At 41.5% G+C, this 19,085-nt stretch overlaps 1 protein-coding gene across 4 annotated transcripts in view; it reads right to left on the reverse strand.

Moving 5' to 3' along the window:
• The window catches only part of RGS20 (regulator of G-protein signaling 20), a 123,739-nt gene extending 105,891 nt beyond the window's left edge, over window positions 1-17,848 (reverse strand). For all 4 annotated transcript variants that reach the window (XM_011937589.1, XM_011937588.1, XM_011937587.1 and 1 more), the window contains exon 1: window positions 17,592-17,848. In XM_011937589.1, the coding sequence (XP_011792979.1) occupies window positions 17,592-17,626 (35 nt within the window). In that variant the 5' untranslated portion in view covers window positions 17,627-17,848. The remainder of the gene's footprint in view (window positions 1-17,591) is intronic.
• Between the last annotated feature and the right edge of the window lie 1,237 nt (window positions 17,849-19,085).

A 19,085-nucleotide genomic window follows, 5' to 3' on the forward strand; every position in this document is an offset into this window, starting at 1 on the left:
ATGCCTGTAATCTCAGCACTTTGGGAGGCTGAGGCAGGCAGATCACCTGAGGTCAGGAGTTCAAGACCAGCCTGGCCAACATGGTAAAACCCCGTCTCTACTAAAAATACTAAACATACAGAAATTAGCCAGGCGTGGTGGTGTGTACCTGTAATCCCAGCTACTTGGGAGACTGAGGCAGGAGAATTGCTCGAACCTGGGAGGCGGAGGTTGCAGTGAGTTGAGATTGCCCCACTACACTTCAACCTGGGTAACAGAGGGAGGCTCCGTCTCAAAAAAAAAAAAAAGTGCATTTGTTCTAACTACAATATTTTCCTATCATGGTGGTTTACAATTTTAAAAATTCAGTATGTATATCTATATCTAATATAGACATACATATGTATATTTTTACCAAAGAAGTTATTCCTAGAGAATAGTAGAACCCTATAAAAACACATGTTCTGTATACTTACCTTTATTATAAAAATGTTGACTTTTTTTTTACCCTGAGGTATAAACATTTATAAAATGTTCCTATAAACGTTATTTCAATAACTACTCCCTCCTGCTCCCAGCTATTCGATGAGTGAACTGCAGACCAGTGAGAATGATTTCTGTTAGTGCGAGTAAGGAGTAGAACTGTCTCCCCAGTCCTGGCTTCTGGCTGTCACGCTCCTTGACACCATATCCAAGAGACAGTCATTGTTAACTGATGCTGATGACTATAATCTATGAGAGTGATATTGTTGGTTCAGATTCTTCCAATGCCTATTTATGATAGTTTCTAGGAGTAATTAAGTGCTTTTGACCACATTCATCATCTTAGACCAAAATTTAAATTTGTCATCCTCTCACACTCAGCAAATAATAGGAATTCAATGACTAGTTACTAATTCCATATTTCCAAGCCTACACAGGAGGTTGAATTACTGACTTGAATTCCGTAGGTACTAGCTCAGTTAGTCACATGGCTGCTAATTCTCCACTTTACTTAGTAAATTGATTAGTTCTCTGAATAATGCAAAAATAGTAAAAAGAATGACACAGCTTTGACAAGGCACGGTGGCTCATGCCTGTAATCCCAGCACTTTGGGAGGCTGAGGTAGACAGATTATTTGAGCACAGGAGTTCGAGACCAGCCTGGGCAACATGGCAAAACCCCGGCTCTACAAAAAATACAAAAAAATTAGACAGATATGGTGGTGTGTGCCTGTAGTCCCAGCTTATCCAGGAGACTGAGATAGGAGGATCACCTGAGCCCAGGAAGTTTAGGCTGCAGTGAGCTGGAATCACACCACGGCACTGGTGATCTGAGACCCTGTCTTGGGGAAAAGAAAAAAAGAAAGAGGAATGCTACTTCCATAATGGTTGGATTTACCTAAAATTTGGAAACAGTATTTTAGATGCCAACAGGGCATTAGAAATGACAGACCCCCTGACATTTTAGATAGTAAAGAATACACACCATAGTGAAGACATTAGCAAGATCTGCCTCAGGTAATGCCAGACACCTTTGGTAAATTAAATCCGTGGAGTCTAGAATATTGTTAGTCTGTAAAACAAGTCAACAAGGTTCATACTGTAATATTTCATTCTAAGGTTTTTTGAAGATGGATGTTAGTAACCATGAGAAATGAAAAACCTTCTCATCCAAATCCCAAGAGTTGGTGGAAGCAAATGCAGGCATGAAAAATGTAGCATGTGAAATGTAGGGGATGCTGTTGCTCAGAATAATTTTTTTTTTTTTTAAATAACTTCTCTTTTTTGAGTGGCATAAGAGATAAATTTCACACCGCCACCATTTGAATTGTCACATTTTCCCAGGCTCTGCTACTCTCCTGAGGTACTGGTGAAATAAAGGGAGACAGCTGGCTAAAGCACAGAGCAGCGGAGGAAGGGTCAGGAGAGGAAGACCTGACCACAAGTCTCCCTTGTGACTTTGGATCCATCTCTGTACTCACCTGGGCCTCAGTTTCCTTGTTTGTGCCATGGCGCTTAGTGAAGATGGTCTCTAGGGCTTCTTGCTGAGCCTACGTCTGGGTTCAGCATGCGACCCATTCTCTGATACATAATCAGTCTCCAATGCCCTCTCTTAGGACACTCACACATCCAAACCCCAAACCTTCCACCTTACAGAGGAAGCAGAGCATAATCCCCAGCGAGAGCTCCAGAGCCAACCTGCCTCCCCAAGCACGTACTTCTCAACATCCCCTCGGTTATTTCCCAGCTCTCTTAATTGAATTGCGGTGGCCTCCTAAACAGCTCCAGCCTTTGCACCTACACGGCACCTGTGTCCACCCCACTCCATTCCCCACCTTACAGATGAGGGATCTTTCTAAAACATAAATGTGAGGCTGGGCTCGGTGGCTCAAGACTGTAATCCCAGAACTTTGGGAGGCCAAGGCAGGCGGATCACCTAAGGTCAGGAGTTCAAGACCAGTCTGGCCAACATGGTGAAACCCCACCTCTACTAAAAATACAAAAATTAGCCAGGCATGTGATGACGGGTGCCTGTAATCTCAGCTACTCAGGAGGCTAAGGCAGGAGAATCGCTTGAACCTGAGAGGCAGAGGTTGCAGTGAGCTGAGATTGCGCCACTGCACTCTAGTCTGGGTGACAGAGGAAGACTCAAAAAATAAAATAAAATAAAATAAAATAAAAAAGGTAAATGTGTCCTGTTCTTTCCTTCCTTTTAGCCTCACAGAGGTTCCTCATTTCTCCGCAGGATGTAGTTCAAGTGACTTTCATGGCATAGATGACGTTCTGCGATTTGTTGATGTGTACTCTGTCTACCCATCTTTCTGTCACCTATTCCTTGGTACTCAAAGCACCATTCACATTCATGCTCCTTCCGTTCCTAAAATTTCCTTGTTCATTCTCATTCCTGGGACTTTGTGTCAACTCCTTCTGCCTGAATCACTCCACTCTCCAGTTTCCTCTTCTTCTCTCCCAGGGCAATCTCCTCTCCTATTTATCCTTCAAGTCTTAGCTTAGATGCCATTTCCCTCAGGAAGCTCTCTCACGTTGGGGTTGCCTGTGTGCTCTGTATTGTGATAGTCTGTTTTCCCATTAGGCTCTGAATTCTGTGAGCCTCAGGACTTTGCAATATTCAGACCTCTGTCTCAAAACCCTGTGCAGTCGACCAGGTACAATGGCTCATGCCTGTAATCCAGTACTTTGGAACGTTGAGGCTCGTAGATCACTTGAGGCCAGGAGTTCAAGACCAGCCTGGCCAAAACAGTGAAGCCCCATTAAAAATGGATAAAATTAGCTGGGCACCGTGGTACACACCTGTAATCTCAGCTACTCGGGAGGCTGAGGCATGAAAATAGCTCAAGCCCAGGAGGCAGAGGTCACGGTGAGCCGACATCACGCCACTATGCCAGCCTGGGCGACAGGGCAAACTCTGTCTTAAAAACAAACAAAACAAAAAACCCTCACAAAAAAACCTAAGCAGTACTGGCATATAACATGTACTGAATGAATATCTGCTGAACGAATGAACTTCAAAATGACATGATCTGGAGTTGATAATTGTTGAAGCTGGGTAATGGGCACATAAGATTTTATTATGCTGTTATGTCTAACACTTTTATAATAAACATATCTTTTGATAGATGTGGTTTTACATTTGTAAATAATGCATCTCATCTCTTCCTTGATACAGAGGCGAGAAACTGGGGTAGACTGTAGCAATTGCATGAGTAGACCCTGAAGGTATGAGGTTTGTTAAAATGGATGTTCAGAGAAGGCCTGACACAAGGGGGCCACTCCATTTGTCCCCACGGACCTGGGCCGGATCTCTCAATTTCACACTGATGGAGCCTGAAAATCAACAAACAAGATGGCAAGAACAGGGAAGACATTGTTCTCTCCAAAGTGGACAATTTGTGACAGGCTCAGGAAGGCTGCCTGGGCTTTATAGCTTTTCCAGTGGTTCCTAATAAACCAGGCTTTGTGCGAGCCTCGTTCAGGCCATGTGGGGCCCTGTCGTTCTAAGGCTTTCTCCCTCCTCTGGCCCGGCTGCTGGGAGAACTTGTTAGCGGGCATTGATTTCTTTGAGTTGGACGCGACTGAATTAGACTGTTTTGCTTGGCATTTTAAAAGGGATGTTTTTCTTGGGGAAGTTGGAGGTTGGCACTGCCTTGAAATGAAACATTTTGGGGGCCATTCAGGATTCTTAACTGTCATTAATTTCTTTTGGAGCATGTGAAACATTTGTCTGAAGAAAGATTTTAACAATTTCAGTTTGAAGACATGAAGAAATACCATATGCTCCCTGACCTTAATCAGATGAATCTTGTTTCATCCACACAGTGGAAAAAAATTAGGGATATAACGCATTTCTATATCTACTGATCAACTGACCTGTCAATATTAACTGGGCTCTTACTTTGTGCCCAGTAGGTACAAGGTCCATCTGCAGATAGAGATAACTAGATTAACAACTGTTGTGGGAGAAACTGGCTACAAACCCAGCCCATAGGTTTCCAAGGGGTTTCCAGGAGGCAGCACAGGGCTAATGGAAAGCTGGACCCACTGATGCAGGCTTTAAATAAAAAAAACTCAAAGTATCTTAGTTTTTTTTTTTTGAAATGGAGTCTTGCTCTGTTGCCAGGCTGGAGTGCAATGGTGCAATCTCAGCTCACTGCAACCTCTGACTTCTGGGTTCAAGCAATTCTCCTGCCTCAGCCGCCTGAGTAGTTGGGATTACAGGCACCTGCCATCATGCCCATCTAATTTTTTTTGTATTTTTGTAGAGATGGGGTTTCACCATGTTATCCAGGCTGGTCTTGAACTCCTGACCGACCTCAAGCGATCCACCTGCCTTGTCTCCTAAAGTGTTGCTGGGATTACAGGCGTGAGCCACCAAGCTCAGCCATATCTGAGTTTTTTTAAAAAGCCTATGTCTTTATAGTTTACCAGCATTTTTACATGTCTTGTCTCATTTGATTTTTTTCAAAGCAACCCATTCAGATTGTATGTGAGAATTATTATTGTCTTGATTTTATGCAAGATAAAATGTCATGCCTGTAATTCCAGCACTTTGGGAGGCCGAGGATGGCCGATCATGAGGTCAGGAGATTGAGACCATCCTGGCTAACATGGTGAAACCCCGTCTCCACTAAAAATACAAAAATTATAGCCAGGTGTGGTGGTGGGCACCTGTAGTCCCAGGTACTTGGGAGGCTGAGGCAGGAGAATTGCTTGAACCCAGGAAGCAGAGGTTGCAGTAAGCCGAGATGGCGCCATTGTACTCCAGCCTGGGTGACAAAGTGAGACTCTGCCTCAAAAAAAAAAAGAAAAAAAAGATAAAATGAAGACTCAGAGAATGAAATCCAACTTAGACTGAATTCAAAAACGAATTCTTGGCATTTCAAAGACATTTCCCTTTACGTCATCATCCTGCATGGTGGCAGTTTGTACCTGTGTCAGCCAAAACGGTGATATCACTGAGCTTTTCACTTGGTAAAAAAGGACATCTTCAAGTACTCAGACTTCAGTTAGTTACAACTGAGCCTCAAGTCATGCTGGTTCGAAGTGCTGCAATGCTTGGATTTCCACCAGATGTCACCATTCACCATTGTTCTACTCTCTGCCTTTAAAAAGCATTAGCAAAGAAGAGCCCATCTGCTCTTGGGCCCCTGAGAATGCTTATTGCATCTGGGAATGAGGTGGAGGGCTGTATTCCAAGAAGTGAGCAATGAGCTCTGAATCTTGACTCAGGGAGAAGGAATTTGAAAATGTCATGGCCGGGCATGGTGGCTTACACCTGTAATCCCAACACTTTGGGAGGCTGAGGCGGGTGGATCATCTGAGGTCGGGAGTTTGAGACCAGCCTGACCAACATGGGGAAACCCCGTCTCTACTAAAAATACAAAATTAGCCAGGCATGGTGGCACATGCCTGTAGTTCTAGCTACTCGGAAGGCTGAGGCAGGAGAATGGCTTGAACCGGGAGGCAGAGGTTGCAGTGAGCCGAGATCGCGCCATTGTACTCCAGCCTGAGCTACAAGAGCAAAACTCCATCTCAGAAAAAAAAAAAAAGAAAAGAAAAGAAAAGAAAATGTCATGAGCTCTCTGGTTCCCGATTTCCTAAAACCCAAAGGCATTCATTTCCCCCTCCCTTTATGATTTAATGTATCTAAAAACCCAGCCCATTTCTAATGAATAAACCAAGCAGAATTACAACCTGGCTTTTGACCAAAACTGCTTAGAAAAGGAGGAGATTTTCTTTTCTTTTTAGAGATAGGGTCTCACTCTGTCACTCAGGCTGGAGGGTAGTGGCATGATCATAGCTCACTGCGGTCTCTAACTCCTGGGCTCAGCAATCCTCATGCCTCAGCCTCCTGAGTAGCCGGGACTTAGGGGCATGTGCCACTCACCCAGCTAATTTTTAAATTTTCTTGTGGAGACAGGCTCTCTCTTTGTTGTCCAGGCTGGCCCCAAACTACTGGCCTTCTAGACTGCTGGCATTACAGGGATGAGCCACTATGCCTCGCCCTCCAGCTAATTTTTTATAAAGGAGGAGGTTTTGAAGTGAAGACAGAACCAAGGAACGCTGCACCTTCTCTGTGATCAGAAGTAGAAGCCAGTGGGATTTGCATCACGCTGGAGTGTGGCTTCTGAGGAGGGGCTGGAAGTAGCCCTGAACCCCAAGTTTCCCGCCTGCTCAGATTTTATATGGTACAAATTACACTACTCAGGTTCATTCTTGTGGATCTAATATGAATGTTCCCTATAGATTTCATGAGCAGGAGTGATATATGAATTCATTTACATCTAAGTGCATACGAATTTGAACTTTATTTCTTTGATTAAAGGGAGAAACTAGGCTGGAATGAGAGAATGAGGTTCCTAGGGTATGTCTGTGGGTGTTGGGGAAGAGTCTAAGGTGAGGGGTGGGTGAGAGAGAGGGGAGGCGAACTTCTCTTAACTTCTAGTTTGGTCCAGGCTAAAGACCAGGGGCCTGAGGGACCCTCTTTTGCCTCCTGTTCCTCACATCCTCCTCACCTTCACTCTGTTTATCTTCAGGGTAGCAAAGAATCCATGCGGGGCAATGTGGGGCAATGGTTGGCCCCCCAAAGCTTGGACTCCCCATGGGCCAACAAATGATGGGAGATGGGTGGCTTCTCCAAAACTGCAGCTCTGGGAAAGGGGAAGCTTACAGATCTTAATGATGCTAATAAGTTGTTAAAAATAATCAGGTGCAGGTATTTTTAAGACAAGGCAAAAACAGAAAAAAGGAAGCAATAGTACCTGGATTTTATTTGCTGATCATAAGCTTGCTTTTTAATTCAGCAAACTCATTCTTCAACAAAACTCTCTGTAAAATTAACTGCATGTCCTCTTGGGATGATGTTGATGGTAATAATACTTTCTCTTCAAATGAAAACTTCAAAAATATGTCCTTCAGAACATGAACCTCTGGGCACATGGTCACAGATGAAAGCCTTAAATACAACTCGCAGAAGCAGAGAGAGCAGATTTATGATAGAATTCAGAAATGCAGTGTGACATTGGTGATATCAACTGCTTTGATCATTTCTTTCAAGTAATGTTTTATTCATTTCATTTGGTCATATTTTGTTCTACTATTTTTATGCAACTTCACACAGTCTATATATTTTGTTGATAACTTATAGGTAAAAATACTCATGTATCAGTGTGGGTGGTTATCTGATGACCCACACTGGGTCAACTGGCTTGACTCAAGAGAGGACAGAGGGTCACACAAGAACTTCACGGCCTGTGTCCCCTAGGGGCTGAGGGTCTGCTGACTCTAGACTTTAGTTTTGTGGGGCTCATCCACAGATACTTTTCAGAGTGTCTGGTGGTGGGAATAGGAGATAAACAGAGGAGATGTGTAGAATCATCTCTGAGGCATGATCATAAAGCTTGTGGGTGATAGATATAAATATGCCAGGCCTCAAATATCGAAATCAGGGCTGTCTACTTCAGGTGCCATCCTTGATTTGGGAACCCCATAAGCTGATTTAAAGTTGCAATCAACCAAAATATGTGCTGGATGACGCCTTAAGATTGTCTTACAACCTACAGAACAGCTAGGACTGATGGATTTTTTTTTTGGAGACAGGATCTCACGCTGTTGCCCAGGTTAGAGTGCAGTGGTGCAATTTTGGCTGACTGCAGCCTCTGCCTCCCGGGTTCAGGCAATTCTCCTACCTCAGCCTCCTGAATAGCTGGGATTACAGGCATGTGCCACCACACCCGGCTAATTTTTGTATTTTTTAGTAGAGATGGGGTTTCACCATGTTGGCCAGGCTGGTCTCAAACTCCTGACCTCAAGTGATCTGCCTGTCTCAGCCTCCCAGAGTGCTGGAATTACAGGTGTGACCCACCGCACCCAGCAAGGCTGATGGATCTTGAGACAGAAACCACATGTATACTGGGCCAGATCCTCTCTCCTAGGAATTTGGAAAGAGAACATGGAGCCACAGCTCTTAGAGGCGGTTTGCTGGCATTAAACTGTCTTTCTAGCATTTTCCACATATTCCTGGGATGAGGTTCCTGGGCTGTTAGCCTCCTGCTTCCTTGCCATTACCTTTTGTCTTCTAGTCACATGCAATTTGAACAGACAGTTACAAAGATGTGAGACAATGTCTTCCATATTTTAGTTCATTTCCAGTATTATTTTGAATAAAAGTTCTTTGAGTGATCTATCACTTGAATATAAATCCTTACAATTTTTAGTGTTGAGAATTCGAAATCATATAAGCCAAATGTAGTCTCATGGGAAAACATATTTCATTACATAGTTGATGTCAAATCAAATTACTTTCGTAGCCTGTGATTTGGGTTTCTTTCTTGAATATTTGAATATATTCCAATTGTCACTATATAGTTTAAACTATTATCCTTTCAACATATTTGCTTCATCTTAAAATTTCATTTTTCAGTCATTTTAAATGCAAGAGCTATAAAACTATTCTATAGAAGTTTCTAAAATAAACTCTTAAATGACACAAGCTTGATTTGGATCACCTTTTCTCATAGAATGGAATTAGATGGTTTCTAGAGAACCTAGAAAAACAATTTTACTCCCTGATATGGTTTGGCTGTGTCCCCACCCAAATCTTATCTTGAATTGTAGCTCCCATAATCCCCATGTGCCGTGGGAGGGACCCAGTGGGAGGTAATTGAATAGTGGGGGTGGGTTTTTCCTGTGCTGTTCTCACGATAGTGAATAAGTCACACGAGGTCTGATGGTTTTATAAAGGGCAGTTCCCCTGCACATGCTTTCTTGCCTGCCACCATGTAAGACATGTTTTTGCTCCTCCTTTGCCTTCCACTATGATTGTGAGGCCTCCTTAGCCGTGTGGAACTGTGAGTCCATTAAACCTCTTTTTCTTTATATATCAACCAGTCTCTGGTATTTCTTCATCGCAGTATGAAAAAGGACTAATACATTCCCTGAGGTTCCCAGTATAGTTTATCCACATCTTTATCTTGCAAGAGGGTAAAACTTTAATGTAAATTTTCTAAAGCATTTGCAGTGATTCTGTGGCTTTGTGAAGACTGGCTTGATTTCAGCAGGGAAGCCAACATGATTTTATGAGACCTTCTGAACAATGGAAATGGTACTAGATATGTTTTTCCCTAACCATTAAAACCATTTAAAATCTGTGAGTTGTAAAATCAGTGAAAAGACAAACAGACCAGTATACTAAAGCTAGCCAGGATTTTTGCAGTATACTTCTTTGATTTTCATATGGAATTTTTTTTCCATTTAAAAAAATTCCCCTGAAAGGTCAAGATGATGTGCGCAATTACTGAATGTTTGCTAGGTAGCATACACAACAGCTCCCACTGTGGTGTATAAATAGAAGATGAAAAGTTTGTTATTTAAATTTAAAGGCACATCGTAAGCTCTAGTCTTTGAGATTCTTAAAAATAAATGTATTATGTTAATTTTCAAAATACAAAAAACTGAGTGATTATCTTCATGAACCCTCATATCCATCACCCAGTTTCAACAATTAACAACATATTGCCAATTCTGTATTATCTCTTACACTCCTACTTCCCTCCTGCCCTGTATTATTTTAAGGCAAATCAAAGATCACATGTCTCTTTCGAAAACACTTGCAGTACTTCCCACTTCCTCTGCCTCACCCCCAGCAGTTTTTTGTTTTTTTTTAAACATAACCCCAGTTCCATTGCTGGATATTTTTCGGACAGTCAAGGGGGCATTGGACATGGCCTACAGGTTAAAAAATATGGGGCCACCTTAACTGTCACAAATAATCTTTTGAGCTTGCCCCAGCTGATGATGGGAGACCCTTCTCCACCTTCCTTGCTTGGGGGCATCTCAGTTGTTTCTAAAACCTCCAGGGTGAATCAGTTATCACGCGCCATCTCCCTTTTTACTCTTCTCTGCCTCTCTTTATTCAGCAATGCCACCTCTGGCTCTTTGTGATATTACATTGACTTTTTTCAAGCCAATGTATATCTGGAAAGCACAAATACACATTATGCTTTCTTTCAGGTATGTGTATATATGTTTTTAAAAGGATGTGTGTGTATGTATATTTAATTTTATATATATATACACATCCATTTCTGATATAAAGACTGCTTTACTTTTTATTTATAGTCACTTGAGTTTTCTATTTATGACCTCTCCTGCTACCAGAGGGCCTTACCACAGTGAGACACTAGTTTGTTTCATTGATAGAATGGTTTTCCATTTTTCCTGTTCAGAGTTTCAATCAGAATTGTAAGTGGAGGGTGTAGGTGTTCAGATTAGAGCCCAGTGGATGGTGTGGTGACGGCTGCCAGTGTAATCCCAAATGCTGGGACTACAGTTGTGAGCCACCACATCTGGCCACCATTTACTTTTAAATTGATCACCATTTCATTTATTACTTTGAAAGGTATTAGCTGGTATCTTAGGTGCTTAATTAATGTAAGATATTGTCCAAGGTAGCTATATAAGAAAAGTCTCTGGGATGATAAGTACCTTTTATGACAAGCTGAAACACTATTTTATTTTTATTTTGTTTATTTTTATTTTTAATTCACACATAATAATTGCATGCATTTATGGTACAATGTGATGTTTTAATATTTCTATACATAGTAGAAACCTTAAATAAAGCTAACATAACCATCACCTCATCTATTTTTTTTTGTAATGAGACAGTTAAAAATTTACTTTTTCGCAACTTTGAAATATGAAATATACATGATTACAAGCTGAGTATTCCTTACACAAAATGTTTGGGACAAGAAGTGTTTTGGATTTCAGATTTTTTTCAGCTTTTGGAATATTTGCATTATATTTACTGGTTCAGCATCCCGAATCTAAAAATCCAAATCTGAAATGCTCCAATGAGCATTCCTTTTGAATGTCATATCTGCACTTAAGTTTGAGATTTTGGAGCATTTTGCATTTTGGACTTTCAGGTTAGGGATGCTCAAGCTGAATTAACCACGGTCACCATACTGTAGAATAGATCACTCAGATTTATTTCTCTAATCTCGCTGATACTTTGCAGCCTTTGACCAATGTCTTCCCTTTCTCCCCACCCCTCTTTGTTTTGTTCTTAATGTCACATGGATTGTCCTGGGTTCTGTGAGCTCAGAGGCTGAATAATTGAAGACATTTTTTCACTTTCCCAAAGATCATACCCAAGGTCTTCCTTATGGTCTCCATCAAAGGAAGATCATGTAAGTACTGCTCACTGAGAATCCAAGGCCCTGAGCCGCAGGCCTGTGGAGCCACATCCCCTGGGCCTCACTTGGGAAGACCCTGCAGCAGGTGCCAGAGGGCCACTGAACGTATGCATGCTAGCCACGGCACACAGAAGCATGGCTGACTTCCAAATGAGACTTTTCCTCAATAGGTTTGTGAACATCTCAAGTGTTAAACTAATTACTATGGAATTATTTTCAGAGGGCCTTCAAGAAAATAAGAAACAACTTTATTCTTCTCAGTGAACTTACTCTTTCACAAAAGGAGGCAGGACAGAATAATTCTGTCTTCTGAATACACTAATGGTAAGGTATTTGGCCAAAAGGCATAATTGCTCTCTTACTAAGCTGTTTTTCTTTCCTTCTTTCCTCTATCATTTTCATCACACAAGGCTCCATTGTCTTTGTAGCTGCCCTTTGGTGCCTTGAGATTTATTTTCTCCTTTCTGTGTATAAGGTCTTAAAATAAGTGCTTTGATCAGCTGCTCAAGGGATCACACGTCTGGAACAGCAGAGCACTTAGAAGCCCACACTTTCAGAAGGGCATTGACTTTGGAATTGGCTGAAAAATAACCTTGTGGCAACAGCTCTCTTGTCTAAACTCTGACCATGTTTATTTTTGAGAAAGAATGTACACACATAAACATATATATTGACAGAGTTGACTTCTCACTAGAGCAGCTGTAACACTTTCTCTTCCTCATGTTGATTGTCTAGAAAAACTGCTGGCCTAGAGTTCACCCGCCCTCCCGCTTGCATTCCTGCCCTGAAAGGAAACAAAAACCCTGATGGAAGAAAAAAAAATCTGATCAGCTGGGCCGGGCGCGGTGGCTCAAGCCTGTAATCCCAGCACTTTGGGAGGCCGAGACGGGCGGATCACGAGGTCAGGAGATCGAGACCATCCTGGCTAACACGGTGAAACCCCGTCTCTACTAAAAAATACAAAAAACTAGCCGGGCGAGGTGGCAGGCGCCTGTAGTCCCAGCTACTCGGGAGGCTGAGGCAGGAGAATGGTGTGAACCCGGCAGGCGGAGCTTGCAGTGAGCTGAGATCCGGCCACAGTACTCCAGCCCGGGCGACAGAGCGAGACTCCGCCTCAAAAAAAAAAAAAAGAAAAAAAAAAATCTGATCAGCTGGGCATGGTGGCTCACACCTGTAATCTCAGCACTTTGGGAGGCCAAGGCAGATGGATCACATGAGGTCAGGAGTTTGTGACCAGCCCAGTCAACGTGGTGAAACCCTGTCTGTACTAAAAATACAAAAAAAAGTAGCTGGGGGTGATGGCGGGCGTCTTTAGTCCCAGCTAGTTGGGAGGCTGACGCAGGAGAATCACTTGTACCTGGGAAGCGGAGGTTGCAATCAGCTGAGATCGCGTCACTGCACTCCAGCCTGGGTGATGGAGCAAGACTGAGTCTCAAAAAAAAAAAGAAAAATAAAATACATAAAAAATAATCCGATGAAGACAAGTGTGTGAGTGTATATGCAGGTGTATGGGATTTTGTAGTATATTAGTGGCCTGTGTTGGACTATTTTGGGCAGAAACCATACAGAAAGTACTATTAAGAAGACTGGCTTCAAGTCAAGGAAACTACAGTCCACTTTTTAAATCCCTGTCAGAAGCTATCAGATACTTATTGAAACCAGCGTCAGAAAATCCAGGTTCAAATCACCTCTCAGCTGACTTTACATATGCAACCAATAGTATATCCAAACTTGTTTTCTCATCTCTAAAACAGGTCAGACCACATGAATGCTATTAACCCAAGGAGCCAAATGAAAAGAACAACTGGAATAACCACAATAAATGCAGGCGATTTGTGTGTCATATTGTCAGTTTAACCTACCTTTAGAGGTTTGCTTTTTAAGATTGCTTATTTTGAAATAATGCTATAGTTGTAGGAAATCACGTACACAGAATGTACAGAGTGGTCCCGTGTACTGATCACCCACTTTCCCTCAATGGAGACTGCATAACTAAAGAACAACATCAAAACTAGGAAATGAAAAGGGTACCATTCACAGAGCTTATTCAGATTTCACTCATTTCTATGTGTGCACGTGTATAGTTTCATGCAACTTTAGCACATTACATGTGTAATGTGCATAACTGCCACTGCAGTCAAGACACAGAACTGGTTCATCACCACCAGGCTCCCTTTAAAGCATACCCCTTTGTAGCTATGCCCACCACCCTACCTAATCCCTAATCTTTGGCAACCACGAATCTGTTCTCTATGTCTATAATTTTATTTCAAGACTGGCTTATGTAGGCTGGGCACGGTGACTCACATCTGTAGCCCCAGCACTTTGGGAGGCTGAGGTGGGCAGATCACTTGAGGTCAGGAGTTCGAGATCAGCCTGGCCAACATGGTGAAACCCTGTCTCTATTAAAAATACAAAAATTAGCTGGGTGTGGCGGCACATGCCTGTAGTCCTAGCTGCTCGGGAGGCAGAGGTGAGAGAATAGCTTGAACCCAGGAGGCAGAGGTTATAGTGAGTCGAGATCACCCCACTGCACTACAGCCTGGGTGACAGAGCAAGATTCCATCTCAAAGAATAAAAAAGAGTGGCTTATATAGAATCATACACATATATGTAGTGTGTGACTTTTTGGAATTGGCTTTTTCTCCCCTGCTCAGCATCTGTCCCTGAAGTCTACCCAAGTTGTGTTGTGTATCAGTAGTTCATTCCTTTTAGTGGCTCCATGGGATTCCACGGTATGGATGTACCACGGTTTGTTTAATCATTCATCCCTTGAAGGGCTTTTGGGTTGTTTCTGGTTTTTGACTATTACAAATAAAGCAGCTGTGGACATTGGCATACAGGGTTGGTGTAAATGTAGGTTTTCATTTCTCTGGGATAAATGCCTAATAGTGAAATTGCTAGACCATATGGTAGTTGTATCTTCAATTTTATGAGAAACTGCCAAATTGTTTTCCAGATTGCTTGTACTATTTTACATTCCTATCAGCAATGCATGAATGATTCAGTTTCTCTGTATCCTTTCCAGCAGTTTGTGTTGTCACAATTTTAGTCATTTTAGCCATTCTAGCCATTTTTATAGCCACTATTTTTTCTCCATTTTACCCATTCTGCTGGGTGTGTAGTGATATTTCACTGTGACTTTAATTTGCATCTCCCTAATGGCTAACAATGTTGACTGTCTTTTCATATATTTATTTGCCATCTGCATATTCTCTTCAGTAAAATGCCTGTTCATGTCTTTTGCCCATATTCTTGTTGGATTGTTTGTCTTTTACTCTTGAGTTTTGAGAATTCTTTATTCTCGGTTCAAGGTGTTTGGCAGACATGGGGGTGAAAGTATTTTCCTACTGTCTGTATGCTGTCTTTTATCCTCTCAATAGAGTCTTTGGCAGGGCAAAAGTTTTTTAGATTCTAATGAAGTCTTATTTATTGATTATTTTTCTTGCATGGATCATGATTTTTTGGTGTCTGTGTACTCTTCACCTAGCCTTAGCTCATAAATATTTTTTCCCATTTTTTTTTCCTAAAAGTTCTATAGTTTTCCATGTAGTTTTACATTTAAGCCCAAGATCTATTTGGGGGTAATTTTTACAGGAATTGTAAAGCTTAGGTTGAGGATTTTTGGAGAATTTGTGACTGACCTCTTGATGTCTAGATACATTTTAGCCCATGTTCCCTCTTTCTGCCTCTATATGTACGTTCTTAGACATTATTTCACGTCTACCTTCGATTTCACTGCTTTCACTCTAACACTGGGCTTCTTCAATCGTCTTACCCCAGAGTGATCATATTCCTCCTCTAATATGTTACTGATTGAAAAAATGTATGATAATTATGTAGGTACCTTATATTATTGACATGAGTCATGCTGATAATATGCTAAATGTTTGTCTTTCTCAATATATGGTAAGTCTCTAGAAAGGAGGGAGCATATCTTGCTCTTTTTTTTTTTTTTTTTTTTTTTGAGACGGAGTCTCGCTCTGTTGCCCAGGCTGGAGTGCAGTGGCCTGATCTCAGCTCACTGCAGGCTCTGCCTCCCGGGTTTATGCCATTCTTCTGCCTCAGCCTCCTGAGTAGCTGGGACTACAGGCGCCCGCCACCGCGCCCGGCTAGTTTTTTTGTATTTTTTAGTAGAGACGGGGTGTCACCATGTAAGCCAGGATGGTCTCGATCTCCCGACCTCGTGATCCGCCCGTCTCGGCCTCCCAAAGTGCTGGGATTACAGGCGTGAGCCACCGCGCCCGGCCTTGCTCTTTCTCTTTATTCCCTGTGGCTCCTAGCCCAAGGTTTTGCAGTTAGTAAGGATTCAATGATATCAGCAGACTCAAAATGAGTTGAGTGTTTCCATCCTTACAGTTGCTAGAAGAGGCACGTCTCCTCTTTCTGTATTCAGATGCAATATAAAAAGATTTTTTTCAAAAGGCAAAAACTGAATGAAGAAGCCAGTAGCATCCCAACTGGATCGCTTCCTTCTACCCTCACCTGTTGCTGTACAGACTGGAACCTGTTAGCAGATTAGTGAGGTTAGGATAAAAGTTAGGTTGCCCAGCACCAGCGTGTATGGTTGATTCCAGGATGCCATGGGAAGGTGTAACAGTGATTTTTAAATATTTTTGCATTTTATTTGTCTTTGATTCCACTTACAGCATACCTTCTCAAGACAGTTAGAACTTTGAAATTATATATATGTGTGTGCGTGCATATACATACATACATATACAATAGCATGCATATGCACCATATAATGGGTATATTTGTTGTTTTTGCTGTCTGTTTCCTCAAAGTAGTCTCCACATTCTGTCTTTTAGAAATATCTTTTGCATGTGTTGCCTACATTAAGATGTCCATTAATTCAGGACTCTTGGCCACTACATCCCATTTCATTAGAGCTTGCTAAACTCTTAGTGCTTAGATGATAATAGGGGGTGCGGGAATTCATGTGTTATTTGTTCACATACGTCTGGAAGCTCAAAAGAACAGGCCCTTATACATTTACAAAAAAAACCTTTGTGTTGACCCTTTTTATTTTTATTATTTTCCCCTCCACTTGTGCCAAATGGCTAAAATAACATTAGGAGAAAGGGCAGACCTAGAGAATTATATAAAGATTTTGCAAATAAATAATGATTATTATCAGGATATGAGCCATGGCAAAAGAACAGGTGAATTTTCTGGTGTTAAGGTATTTGAACAGTTTTATAGTTTTGCAATACTTAATTTTGAGTGTGCTCTTGCTTGTTAGACATTAACACATGTCCATATTCTATACCAAGTAACCTTTTACGAGATGTTAATAACTAAGAGGATTTACAGACTCAAACTATATTTTCTTCAAACATACACACAACATTCAGCAGGTAAATTGTCACTCTTTGGAGAAATAATGTTATTACCTACTGATAGAAACTCAAGCTTAGGAAATTCACCTTAGGAAACTTTTAATTTGGAAAAAACATCCCTTAGCTCCTTAATGTTCTTATGTTCTTAGTTTATCGATTGTTTTCCCTAGGAATTTTTTTTGTAGAAAGCAGTCCACAATTTTTCTTTCATTATTATATGGGATATAATATTTATATCTGAGAAAGACATCCAAGGGCTAACACTTATAGCCACAAAGTCTGTCTAGATTTGTTGAATGTTATCACCTGAAACAAACAAACAAACAAAAAAGCAATAAATAATAATTTGTTTTGGTAAGGGGAATCTGTTTAGATTGGAGAAAACTAGATAGATCAGGTAATTATCATCTAGGTTCTAGATGTCCCTTGGGGTTGGTTTGAAAACATTTTTGATAAAACATTAAGATAAGAGAGCAATGACACTAAAGCTTGCATATAGTTTTATATTCTTTCTGGTAAACACTTTCCCTTGACAGGAAAGGATCATGGATTGTGGAGATCACCTTACCTTGATATCAGGAACGGCCCTGGGGTCTCCTTCATTTTCTGTTATTTGGTGAATGTCTGCATTATATCTCTGAGCCCTAAACAGGGGCAGAAACTGTGTCCATATAGATGGCCTGGAGAAATGTTTCTGGAGGCACTCTTGGTTATCTTGGGAAAGCTGGGGCATGTTTTCACAATAAAGGCCCCAAATGAGTCCTGTTGCCTGGTTTTCCCAATATTAGCACAGGATTCACTCTGTTTCTCTTTGTTTGGTTAATGCTGGGCTGGCTCTGAGTCTGTGGGGAGCCTCCTTGGAAAGTTACACTAATGAAAGCAAAAGGATTATCTGCTTTGTGGATCAGTAGCTTATCCAAAGATCTTTCATGTTCTATTCCTGGTAGAGCTGCTTATTTTAGATGTGTAAGTGCTGTATGTTATGAGTGCCCTCTAAAGGTAGAAATGTATTCTTAATTAAAATGTAATCCTAAATCAAAAAGGAAAGAAATGATCCAAGTGATACATAGCTTGGCATATAGTGATACATTAAATAGACTGGCAAAAATTCTTGTGTTAGTGGTGTTTGATAGCCAATAGTACTTGACAATCTTGGGCTGTGCAATTGACAGGCAGATGGTTGGCCTAATCTTTCCAGGTTTCTTAAAAGGTCATTTTAATAACAGTCATCTTTGTAGGTAGTAACATATGCAAAACTCATACCCAAACTTAAACTCAAGGATTATTATACTTTCTACATACATCATGTGGAGTATGTTAAATTGATTTTCTTATGAGATGACTAGGTACCCAATGAGTAAGCCAAGAATTGGCTTCTAACACCATACTTCATATTTATAAACTGCTTTGTAAATATAAGATCATTAAGCAGAGTGGAAAAGGTAGAATACCTCTCTGTCAAGAGGCAACTAATGCCCAAGTAGCTTCTGTTGGGTTTGAGGGTGCACAAAGATAAGGGATGTGTATTACTGGGGTTGATGTACTGGAAAAGTTTCCTTTTGTAAAATTGCTTTATAGATTCAATACAATGCCTATCATACATCGGCTCCTTTCTTTTGCAGCAGTTGACAGTTGATTCTAAAAATCATATAAAATTATAAGGGGCCAGGCATGATGGCTTACACTTGTAATCCCAGCACTTTGGGAGGCTGAGGTGGGTGAATCATGAGGTCAGGAGTTCGAGACCAGCCTGACCAACATGGTGAAACCCCGTCTCTACTAAAAATATAAAAAGTTAGCTGGGTGTGGTGGCATATGCCTGTAATCCCAGCTACTCAGGAGGCTGAGGCAGGAGAATCGCTGGACTCCAGGAGGCAGAGGTTGCAGTAAGCCGAGATCGTGTCACTGCACTACAGCCTGGGTGACAGAGTGAGACTCCGTCTCAAAAAAAAAAAAAAAAAAGAACATAAGAACATATGGTTGGCCGGGTGCGGTGGCTCACACCTATAATCCCAGCACTTTGGGAGGCCAAGGCGGGTGGATCACCTGAGGTCAGGAGTTC

This window comes from Colobus angolensis, unplaced genomic scaffold (genome assembly GCF_000951035.1).
Source record: "Colobus angolensis palliatus isolate OR3802 unplaced genomic scaffold, Cang.pa_1.0 Scaffold166, whole genome shotgun sequence".
NCBI lineage: Eukaryota > Metazoa > Chordata > Mammalia > Primates > Cercopithecidae > Colobus > Colobus angolensis.